At 37.4% G+C, this 12,398-nt stretch overlaps 1 protein-coding gene across 2 annotated transcripts in view; it reads right to left on the bottom strand.

The window, feature by feature from the left end:
- The window catches only part of plcl1 (phospholipase C like 1), a 304,098-nt gene extending 299,963 nt beyond the window's left edge, over positions 1-4,135 (bottom strand). For both annotated transcript variants that reach the window (XM_060827410.1, XM_060827411.1), the window contains exon 1: positions 3,484-4,135. In XM_060827410.1, the coding sequence (XP_060683393.1) occupies positions 3,484-3,777 (294 nt within the window). In that variant the 5' untranslated portion in view covers positions 3,778-4,135. The remainder of the gene's footprint in view (positions 1-3,483) is intronic.
- Between the last annotated feature and the right edge of the window lie 8,263 nt (positions 4,136-12,398).

Below are 12,398 nucleotides of genomic sequence, written 5' to 3'. Positions count from 1 at the left end.
GGGCATGTCTGACAGAGTCTAGCTTAGATTGGGAAGGGTAGGATTCTCAAATCAGGTTGAGACATGGAGTGAAGGGTGGGTGCATAATCTGTTGAGAGAGTCGAGTCTAATTAGAGGATGGTTGTCAGAGGTATAAGGAGCCAGAAGACATGTCATCTGGAGAGGGGCATTGGTCAGTTTAGGTTCAGTTTAATAGTTACCCAAGAATTGGACTGGGATTTTTTTATTGTCTGACACTTCCAGGGTAACTATTAGCTTAAGTGAGGCAGAACCCTGTGAATTCTCTGAAGTTAATGAATTATTTTGGAGGATTCTAAACTCAGGCAATTGCTCATCAAAAAATTGAATTTCCTGGGCATTCTCACAATGTCAGCTATGTCAGGGGTTCCACATGGGCCCGGCATACGACTCCAGTCTATGCAGCTCTGACGACAGTCTGGTCATCAGGATATCTGAGCCAATATTGTCTATGTTAAATAATATGGAGATAAAATTGCAAAAGAGACCTAACAAAAATAAAACTGGAAGTGTGATAAAAGTTCTAGTTTTGTAAAATATTACAAAATTAGCTGTTCTTGAAACAAATTGTTATTGCTTGTTCCAAAGTCATGCACAAACTGGAGTCTCAACAGAAATAAAAGACAGGAAGCACAGAATTCTCTGGAGACCATAGCAATCAACATTCTCTCCTTGTACTAGATTTGTTGCAACATTAATTAGGTAATGAAAAGCCTGACTATGATAGATCAGTTTTCTTGTATGGTCAATAGCTATTAATTTCACCTTACGCTAAGTTTGTACTAGCTTAAAACTTATTGCATCTCAATTTGTTTCCTGAATATGAAGAAGGTTTAATATACAAATGGTAACTATTTCTGTCTTCACAGATGCCACTAAAGATGGCTTTTCAGCTTACTTCTAGCATTTTCTGTTTTTAGTTCAGCCTTCCAGTATTTGACTATTAACATTTATTCTTATTCTGGTGAAACATCTGTCTTGTGATTTTTCTGTGTTCTGCCATTGACTTGGAAACGCTAAGATAAATATTTAAGGGTATTTGTAAATCGTTGGCTACGTTCAATAATCAGATGCAATCTTTGCAAGTTTAAGATTTAAATTGACACATCTTTTGTAGAGCACATCAGTAGTCTGTGTTCAAGTGAATCTGGTGCACATGTAAATGATGAATTCACAATTAGTTCTAGCTTAGCTCCTCGAAAGTCAGCCAATTACTGACCATTTTCACAGAATGAAAAGTTCTCAGAATTATCATGGTGCAGGAGACAAATTCAGACCATTATGCCTGCACTGTTATTTACTGCCAATTTTCTGCTTTTTTCCTATATCTCAGCACAAAATTTTTTTTTTAAAAAACCATCAAATGCCCTCTTGAATGCCTCAAGTGAACCTGCCTCTATCATATTTCAAGGCACCTCATTCCATAGCTAACAACTCACTGTTTTAAAAAAAGTCTTTTTTCTCTCATATTACCCTTACTTAATTTGCACATCTCTTTCAATCCTGTCATTCTAGTTTCTTTTACAAGTAGTTTTGTTTGCATCCTGTCCAGCCACTCAATTTTGAAAACTTCAATCAGATCTTCTATCCAGGGAAAACAGTCCAAAATTCTTCAATTTATCTTCATAACTAAAGTTTCTCATATCTAGAAACATTCTGATAAACCTTTATAAATTAGTTTTTCTCCCCCCACTCAAGTATACCAATGAATACAACCAGAGACAAGCTGTGAGTTTGACCACTTAGTCTAGAATTAAAGATCAGTCAGAATTCTCATTCCTCAAAACTAATCAACTTTCTTAATTGTAAGTACACAATTAGATATCATAGGACAAATTGTGCTGAGCTGTAATCCTTCTTCTGGTTGAGGAGCAAATGTGGTGATGTTCACAATCAAGATTTGTGCTTAAGTAGTTATTATTCAGGTGAGGTACCAAAGTATTTTGCCAGTCACAAAATCATACCAAAGCACTGACAGAAGTACAGATGAAAAGAAAAATGGCATTAGATTGTGAATTATTTGCATGGTATGTAAATACAAATTTAACAATTAGCTAATTTTGTTTAGAATAGTTAAACTATGAGCTGACCTGCAGTATATCTAATCCAGCAATTTTACAGATGCAGTACAACGTCGAAACACAAATGCAAAGACCAATTTTAAACAGTTGAGAATGATGTAGTCAAAAACATTGCTAATTGATACATATCAAACAAGAAAATAAAGTTCTAGAAATCTTGATTATGTAAAACCCTCAAAACAAATTGTTGACTTCCTGACTAGAGTGTCAAATGTATCTTACAATTTGGCAAGAGACAAATTATTTTGCAATGTAGATAGTGAGCAAGAATCCCAGGCACTTATGAAGAGATTAAATGGTTTTGAACAAGTAACATCAAATTTTAACTACACAAAATTAAAACAGTAATACAACGTAGAATAGATACAGAACTTAATTCTAACATGCAATTAGAGTTAACCTGAGTCAAATATATACACTGTAATAGATGCACTATGTCCTGCCTGTGAGCAAGGAGACAAGTCCCACTTGTTCCAGAGACATATAACATCTCTAAACAGGTTGATTAAACATAATGGTCCCATATAGCATATTCAAAGAGCAAATGCAACCAAGACAAGCCTGCTGTCAAATGTAGCAACATTGATTCTGCTCGTTCCCTGAACATCACAATATTCAGAGATTGCTGCCTTGCACAGTACAAAATATGCACAAAAAGAGATTTGGTCACAAAACTAAGTTTCAACTTTATATTAACCAATGTATAACATCGTGGCTCTAACTTCGTTTTAAGAAATGAGTGTTAAATTAAAACTACAGCGCAAATTGTACTAACTGTTTAAAAAAATCCACATAATCTTGTTGAATGCTCTGAGTACACAGAGTTGTTTCTCCTAAAGAAAGTAAACAGATTTCAGTTACAGGAGGGGTACCAAGCAAAAGTAACCTTAGTTAATATGATGTTTTGTTCGCATTTAAATCAGAGATTCCCCTGCTATATGATACAAGATGCGGAGTAGTTCAGTATCAAAGCACCAGCGATCCATATTAGGGCATATTACCTCACATGGCCCCAAGAGCAAGTTCGAATTCGCTGTCAGGGCATCATCGAATAACACATATTTGAGACCAAAACTTTGTTGTCGGAAAGAAAAGAGCAACTTATTTACCTTCGCCAGCTAATTCACAGCAATATTTTAAAAAGTGTCCGAAGCGAGACATTTAGCTATGCCAATTACTATCTCAATCAATTTGGATTTTTTTAAAAATGTATTTCAATGGACTCCTTAAAAATTGCATGGAGAGAAAAATATTCTTTTGCAATACTTTGTTAAGTGTTGGACATTGCTCAAAATATTTCACCGAGTCTCCGTTTGGCGTGCAAGAATATTTGTCAGGTTGGTAGGTGCATACTCATAACGTCGCGAGAGACTAAATGACATACCTTAATGATGCTACTTCTGCGGGGTGTCGCTTTGGCAGCCTCAATGAGACAAGCTTCTACATCTCCTGTTGTTCCCAAGGACGTAGATTCTCCGGGACTGAAACGATCTCCAGCCGCTGAAACGGCACTTCGCCTCCTCCTGCCCTTTCCGCTGGCCACCGCTGCTCCAACAGTTTCCAAGTCTTCTTCCGTTGTGTCCCAAGCTTTGCGGGAATCACCAACTGGCTCAGGCTCCTCAAGTAACTCAGATCCATCAAGTCCACTCTCCTTCCGACCTTCCGCCATTTTGTGCATAAATTATAATAAACAATACTCCAAGTAATGTTTGTATTCTCAACAAATTCTACCAGCGGCAATGTTGCTCGACGAGACTCTCATAGCTGTCAGATCACAACCGAAGCACAACACACCGGACAAGAACTCAGCACTTGAAAAAGAGGCGCGGTTTCATGTGCCAGTCTGAAGTCAAATTAGATCTGCAACAATTCAGATATAAATCGTTTCAATTCCGTTGATAAAACAGGAAGTTTGCGGATAACCCGCTCTAGTGCATAGGATTGCCTTACTCACACTTTCCTTTCTGTTATTTCTCGCAGCAAACTGACACCGACAGCTTTTGGCTACTCAACTAATTGACATGAGCTTCCACCAGTTAGCATAGCTGAGCCTCGTCTCCTAACCAATAGGACCGAATAGAAGTGGGCGTACCTAACAGTCTGAGGCAAGGAGGGGGCTTTATGTGTTACTCATAAAATATTACTAATAGTTTTAGGCTTTAATGACAACAAAATTCATAAACATTCCAGAAAATATATTTGTTCAGTATGTTAATTCGGGCAGCATGTTTCTTTTGAAACTTTGTATTAATATATTCATTCTATATTGTAAGCAATACAATCCACTCTGTTTCACGCAGAGGGTGAGACCGACAGCAGCTTTTTTTAAAAAACAGATTTTTTTATTTAACGCAAATTTATCATCGAAAATGTTCTATTTTGCTATAAATTGATGGTTTGGGGAGCACAGGCTTTTACCGTTATTCAACCAAAAAAAAGTAATGCCTCAAATTTCATCAGTAATATCTTCGCTCTACGAATTGCTCATCCACATTTTATTTATTTGTCTAATGTATTAATTTTGCACAAAAAGTACATACATATGTGTTAGCCATGCATAAAAAAAACTGTTCGGACCTGTGGTTTAATTAAGTGCGCTTTTAACAATAAATATGACTTTACCAGCCACACGATCGCCCTCTAGCATAAACACTGTTATTTAGAAATGTTAAACGTTCCTAATACGTGAGAATGATCTCAATCGGTTTGTTAACCTGCGCATATCAACTATTTACAAAATGGGATCACTATTTACGTTTCGGTTTTGGACATCATCTATTAACAAACTTGACAGAGGGTTGATAATTTTTCTATCAAAAGTTCGCATCACAAAATACATATTTGTATATTCGACCAGTCTAGATCAAAATTAAGTGCACCAAATACAAAGTAAGAATAAAGGTCATTTAGATGTTTTTACAACAGATACATTGAATCCGGATTATATAACCAATAATGTGTTTTCTACATGTATTTTTTTATGCTGCAGAGAATGCGCTTTGGATTGTTTAATTCGAAATAGAAATTCGTGTCCGGAAACTGAAAATTATACGTGTTTCTCTAATATAGTTAATTACACTCAGTCATTCGGTCGGAATTTTCAGTTTGATCTGATTCTGTTTAGCAATCCGAAAGTAAATTTCAGAAATTCAGGAAAATTAAAATACAACCTACAGCTTTAAATATGTTACCTTAAATGGACAGGTTGCCACGACTTAACGACGTAGCTCTATGTTGTCAAAAGTTAATAAATCATTGCGTCCTGCTTTGAGAAGCCTTGCTAACTTGTAACTGAAGCGGTGAGTTTGTGCGTGTTTAGTTCGGACAGGAAGAAATTATGAAAATAAGATCTGTTCACACGCAATCTCCACGTTTTCAAGGTCTGCTTTCATGGTTATCTTTTATATTAATTTCAAACAAGGTCAGAGATGGTGAAGGGATTTATTTCACCACAACTTGTGGTATATAAATAGGATATCAAACGAAAAGACAAAATGTCACTTCTTCCATTTACGTGGTCAAGCTCTTAATCCTGAATGCAGAGTATACTTAAAGTTTAATAACCCTACTGCTGCCAATTTTAAACTGCATTGTGAAACACTATCGTGATGGTGTTTTCAATAACACAAATTGCCTGAAAAATTCAGCAGGTCTGGCAGCATTTAGAGTCGTGGAGATGTCAGCAGGGAAACAGAGTCTTCGGTCCAACTCGTCCATGCAGACCAAATATCCTAAATTAATCTAGTCCCATTTGCCAACATTTGATCCCATATCCATCTAAACCTTTCCTATTTATATACTTGTCTGGATGCCTTTTAAATGTTGTAATTGTACCAGTCTCCATCACTTCCTCTGGCAAGTCATTCGATTCACACATCACCCTCTGCTGAAAAAGTTGTCCCTTAGGTCTCTTTTAAATCTTTCCCCTCTCATCTTAAACCTATGCCTTCCAGTTCCCCCCAACCCAGAGAAAGGACCTTGTCTATTTACCTTATCCATGCCCCTCATGAAGGTCACCCTTCAGCCTCCGATGGTCCAGGGAAAATAGCCCCTATAGCTTTATGGAGAGAAAGCAGAGTTAATGTAAATGTTGTGAAATTGGTTGCCCAGTCTAGTCAATGTAGAAGCAAGGCATCCAACACCTATGTTCTGTCTGCAAAAATGATCCTGAGTCTCCTGTTGCCTGCCACTTCAACACATCGTCATAGTTCCCTGGCCAACATCTCTGGCTTTGGCTTGCTGCAGTGCTCCAGTAAAGCTCAGTGCAAGCTGGAAGAACAATGTCTCATTTCTGAGTTCAATAATTTCACAGCCAGAGCATGTTTCCCATGTCCTTACCCCAACACAAAAGACAATATAATCACACAGGCTGCTACCACAAACAACTCATTTTCAACCACTAATGGTCCTCATTAGCATGTATTCAATTTCCCAGGCTGACCTTTACCCATCCCTTTGTCTGAGTCCTGCTGAGTTTTTCCAGCATTTTATGTTTTTGTTTCAGATTTCCAGCATCTGCAGTTCTTTGGGATTCTTTTAGTGATGGTATTTATGTACCCATTATGTTTAAAATGTCAAAAAAAAGTTGAATAAAGTTTTGCATACGATCCAACATAATAGATTGTGCAACTTATCATGTATTGCATGTTTACATTTGTTCACCACCTTCAAGTGTTAAAAGTTGACTGAATAAATCATACATTTATCTTGACCATACATTGATGTTGACCAATAGGATTTTGATGCTCACCAAATTTTTGGATCACGTGTCCATATTACCACATGATACAAAGTATATGCAGTCTTGTAAAATACACATTGAAAATTAGCTTGGCATTTAAAATTGCAGTAATCAAGACTAATACATTCGATGCCAGATGTGATTAAAATAATTCCAATATTGTTTACTATTTGGTTTTTGATTTATTAACTTGCAGAATTTCTGTTGGTCTGAAGTAAATAACTAGATTGTATGTATTTCTGTAATTATTTTTGATGCCTATACTTATAATGAATGGGTTTGTGTGCACCACTTTTTTTCTTATAGAATGCTTTGCAATCCAGCAGGTCATAACATTTGTTAGAACCTTCTGGAAATTGGTTGATGTTTAAGCAAAACACCCATAGCTTAGAGAGAGAGAATTTTGGTTTGGGTTTTTAGTGTTGAGCAATCCTGTGAAGTTCTTGGAATAGGATGGCTGCATAGACTAATGTTCCTGAGAAAGGATGGATATACAGTATAGTGAACGAGGTTACCTTTAGATTGAAGAGTTAGTGTTAGGCCCTGACCAGAAGTGTTAGGATAAAACCCTAAAGAGGTTATTTGAAGCTCAGTGCCTTTATGCTCAGGATGCAGGATGGTGACACAACAAAAGCAAACTGCAGTCACAACCTTAAAGTTGAAGTCACAGGTGACTTAAAACTATTGAGAAATTAGATACAGGCACTCTTGTGTGAGTATTATATTAGTGGTGCTTTTGGGTACCATGCTGGGGATGAGTTTTGGGTAATATACAAAATTTGTTTTTTGGCTTTTCAATTTATTAAGGAGTACTTTGAAATTAAATTTACTGTGTGTTTAAAAATCTTTTGAGTTTATAGTACGAATTTTTTAAAAATTCATTTATGGAATGAGGGCATCACTAACTAAGCTAGTATTTCTTGCCAAGCGGGCAATTAAGAGTCAACCATATTGGTGTGAGTCTGGAATCAGTGGCCAGGTCGGGTAAGGATGGTAGATTCCTTCCCTTAAGGACATTAGTGAACTAGATGGGTATTTCCAACAATCAACAATGGATTCACGATCGTCATTAGACTCTTCTTTTCAAATTTTACTGAGTCCAAACTACACCATCTGCCATGGTGAGAACATTACCTGGGTTGCTGAATTAACATTCTCGTGATAATACCATTAGGCCATTGCCTCCTAATTTGGCTAATACAATTCCATTTCTTTTGTTACTAAACCTATGTTTTATTGTTAAAGCTGAATCTAGAGCATTGTGTGCTTATATATCAATATGAGACCACATTGTCCAAACCAAAATAAGCCCAAATTTTAGGAGAAGATTTGTAGCTCAGGTTGCAGATCATATTGTAAGTTTGCTCGCTGAGCTGCTAGGTTTGTTCTCAGACATTTTGTCATCATGCTAGGTAACATCATCAGTGCTGGTGATACACTGTTGTTCTGTCCCGCTTACTATTTATGTGTCGTGTTCTGTTGTGGTGGATAATATCACTTCCGGTTCTGTTTCTGAGAGGTTGGTAAAAGGGGTCCAAATCGATATGTTTGTAAATGGAGTTCCAATTTGAATGTGAGGCCTCTAGGAAATCCCATGCACGTCTTTGTTTAGCCTGTCCCTGGATGGATGTATTGTTCCAGTAGAACTGGTGTCCCTCTTCAGCTGTGTGTATGCATACTAGTGATAGTTGGTCATGTTTTTGGTGGTTAGTTACAAACATAATACAAAATATTATGTCACAAGCAGATCTTAAGAAAGCTTTGCAAAACAAAAGGTCCAGCATTAACATAATGTATAAAAAGCAATGTAATCATATTGAACCATTTTGGACATTACTGTAGCTTATGTATTTTTTGCAAACTACATGGTAAATTCCCAACAAGTCCAAGCAAAGGATAAATATTCAATGGAAAGATGTCATACAGCTATCCGTGACTAATGGTTTATGCATCATAATTCAAATTCCCAAACATTATTTGTGTTCCTATCCCTCACAAACCTTGATTTCACCAACTCTTGAAATTGTCCAAAGTTTGCACCATGACCAAAACGCAATAGGTTATATTTTACTTTTCCTTTAATTTAATAAATTATCCTAAGACACTACACAGGAGCATTAAAACAAAGATTTGAACCATATATGGTGATAAGGTAATATAGGGACAAATGGCAGGAATATTGGTCAAGGAGATAAGATTTTAAGGACCATGTTAAACAAGTAAGGTAGAGGTAAGAGAGGATAATGAAGAGAACCCCTAAGTGTCGATATTGGCAGTTAAAGATAAAGCCACCAATGATGAAGCAAATAAAATTAGGAATATTCAGGATGAAGCCAAAATTAGCTAAGTACATATACCTTAAAGTGTTATGGACCTGGGGAATTACAGAGAAGGAAATGTAGAGTTGGAAAGGGAGAGGCCATGAATGGATTGAAATCTATGACAACATTAAAATCAATGCATTGCTTGACCTGGAGCCAAAATCTTGGAGAAAGTGAGGACTGCAGATACTAGAGAGTCAGAGTCGAGAAGCATGGCGCTGGAAAAGCACAGCAGGTCAAGCAGCATAAGAGGAGCAGGAGAGTCAACATTTCGGGCATAAGCTCTTCATCAGGAATCCTCCTCCACTTTCCAGATGAAGGGCTGAGGCCTGAAACATTGACTCTATTGCCTGACCTGCTGTGCTTTTCCAATGCCACACTTTTAGACTCTGAAGTCAGTCAGCGAGCAAAAGGATGAAATGCTGAAAAGAATCTTCCATATAATTAGATGAAATGTTGCTGAATGTAGGGAATAACAAAACATTTGTAAACTAGGGAAAATGTCAGGTAATTAATCTCCTTTGGTATCTACTGACCTCTGCTGGAAAATGTAAGCTTACAATCAGGTAAGAATAGGATGATTCCCTCTACTGGATAGTAAAATTGTTAATTATTGCAATGAAGATGACCAATAACTTCAACTAATAGAAATTATTCCTTTCAGTAAAGGACAGGGAAAATTGGAAGAAACGTACTTTGATATTTGACAATCATACCATTCGATTTATCTCAATTTGCACAGCTCACCTCAAATCCTTCACTATAGTTCTGATATAATCCAAACAGTTTTTAAAAAAATAACTGGCAATTTATGCAACAAATTTGAACTTTATTTTTAATTACTTGTGCTAACTGTATGGAGTTAGCCAATCTCAATCACAATAGCATTATTCCAGTCTTTGAAGGAAAAATGTTGACCACTGTGCCGATGTCAAACCATAAGATGTAGGTGGAGAAATTAGGCTAATCGGCCCATCAAGTCTGTTTCACCATTCAATCATGGCTGATAACTTTCTCAGCTGAAAATGTGTTGCTGGTTAAAGCACAGCAGGTCAGGCAGCATCCAAGGAACAGGACTTTCTCAGCCTAATTCTTCCGCTTTCTCCCTATAAACTTTGATCCCCATGAAAATCAAGAATCTATCTATCTCTGTCTTAACTATAATAAATGACCAGGCCTTCACAGCCTGCTGGGGCAATGAATTCCATCGATTCACCTCCCTCTGAATGAATAAGATTCTCTTCATCTCTGTGCTATCGTTTTACTCTGTGCCCTTGGGTCCTATTCTCTCCTGCTAATGGAAACATCTTCCCAATGTCCACTCTGTCCAGACGGTTTAGTATTATGTAAGTTTCAATTAGAACAGCCTCTCATCCTTCTAAATTCCATTGAATATAGATGCAGAGTCCTCAAACATTCCTCTTATGTTAAGCCTTTCACTCCTGGGATAATTCTTGTAAACCTCCTCTAGACACACTCCAGGACCGTACATCCTTCCTGAGGTATGGGACTCAAAATTGTTCACAAAATTTTAGAAGTAAATGGCCAGTTAATACAGGATTACTTCTGAAAACCTTAGAGCCAATCTAAAGTTTAGAAGAGGTTTAGCAAGAAAAAATATTTGTAGGCATAGTAAAGAAAACATATGCAAGACAACAAAATGTGTCTTGAAATTATGTTGTAAAATAAAAAATCTGATTCCCCAATGCGATGCCCTGGTGAGAAATTATATTTGGAGAAGCACTAGTCCAAATATTGTGGGATTTTTTTTGTTTACCAATTTAAATGTATGAAAAATTAGGGAATACAGGTAGATAAGGTATCAACTAACTGATTCAGCAAGAGCCATTCCTAGCCAGAAACGCTTAACTGGAAAACCAGCCTTTGCAGATCTGATACTTAAATTAATATAGCAGCAAGTGCTGGAAATACACAGAAGGTCTGACAGCATCCCTGGAAAGAGAACCAGAATTAATGTTCTGAGTCAATTATGATGAGTTTTGTGCCTTTGAAAGTTGGAGGTGAGGTTTAGGGAAAAAATAGGAAGGTTTGGGAAAGGATGGAGGGTGGGAGATTAAATTACAAAGGTTGTGTGAAATAAAGGCAAATAAGGGAATGACAAATTGACAGTACTGACCTCCAAACTGATTGCAATGCATGCTCTCAGATCCAACTCTGAGTTTGTAATCAAGCCTGCCGAAAATACTGTTCTTGTCTGGTGTATTGACCTTTAGGTTGCAAAGGCTGATGGCCAGCACTCTGATACCTTCTTCTATCTCCCCCTAGACCATGACCCCACCATGGAATACCAGGCTATTATGTCCACCACAGTCACTAATCTAATTTGACCCAGTGATTTCTCTCTCATTTCCTGCAAACTCATAGTGCCCCAATCTTGCACAGCCCACTTCAACCTCCTTTCCAAAACCCACAAAGAGGACTGCCTGGGTAGATTCATTATTTCTGTCTACTTGTGTCCCAAATAAGTTATCTCTTCCTACCTCGTCTCAATTTTTTCTTTCTCTGCTCAGTCCCTTTCCACTTGCATCCCAGTGCCTTGCAACAAAGGTGACTAGAGATTTTTCGGTCTTACACCGAGCTTCTAAAACACTTGTATTACTTACATTAGAACATAAGAATCAGGAACAGAATATACCTCATTCAGTCTATTGGGCCTGCTACCCGTAGCTCTTTAATCCATTCCTCATTAAAATCTAACCATCTCCTTCTTAGATTCATTCAGTTTTCCAGCACCCGCCACACTCTGCAAGCATGAATTCCACAGAATCACAACCTTTGAGAGAAGTAATTTGTCCTTATCTCTGTTTCAAATCTGTGACCCCTTTATCCAAAACTATGACCTCTAATTCTAAATTTCAGCATAAGGGGAGACATCTGCTTTATGTAACCTTTGTCAATCTCATGTCCTTATTCACTCCCCACATACTAGGCCTTATCATCACATGAGCTGCTACCACAAACAACCCATTGTCAGCCACTGATGGTCCCCATGAGCAGCTATTGAATCTGAAATGTTATCCTTTAAACCCATTCCTTTGACTGCTCAATTGATGTTTTCTCTCATCTCCACCTATGTTTACTGCTCTCCCCTTCCCTGACCCATCTTCAATATAAATTCTGAATACAGGTTACTGGACCTGAAGCATTAACTCTGCTTTCTCTCCACAAATGCTGTCAAATCCACTGAGATATTCCAGCAATTTCTATGTTTCTGAT

Source organism: Hemiscyllium ocellatum, chromosome 7 (assembly GCF_020745735.1).
Source record: "Hemiscyllium ocellatum isolate sHemOce1 chromosome 7, sHemOce1.pat.X.cur, whole genome shotgun sequence".
Lineage (NCBI taxonomy): Eukaryota > Metazoa > Chordata > Chondrichthyes > Orectolobiformes > Hemiscylliidae > Hemiscyllium > Hemiscyllium ocellatum.
This window is presented reverse-complemented; position numbering and strand designations above follow the sequence as displayed.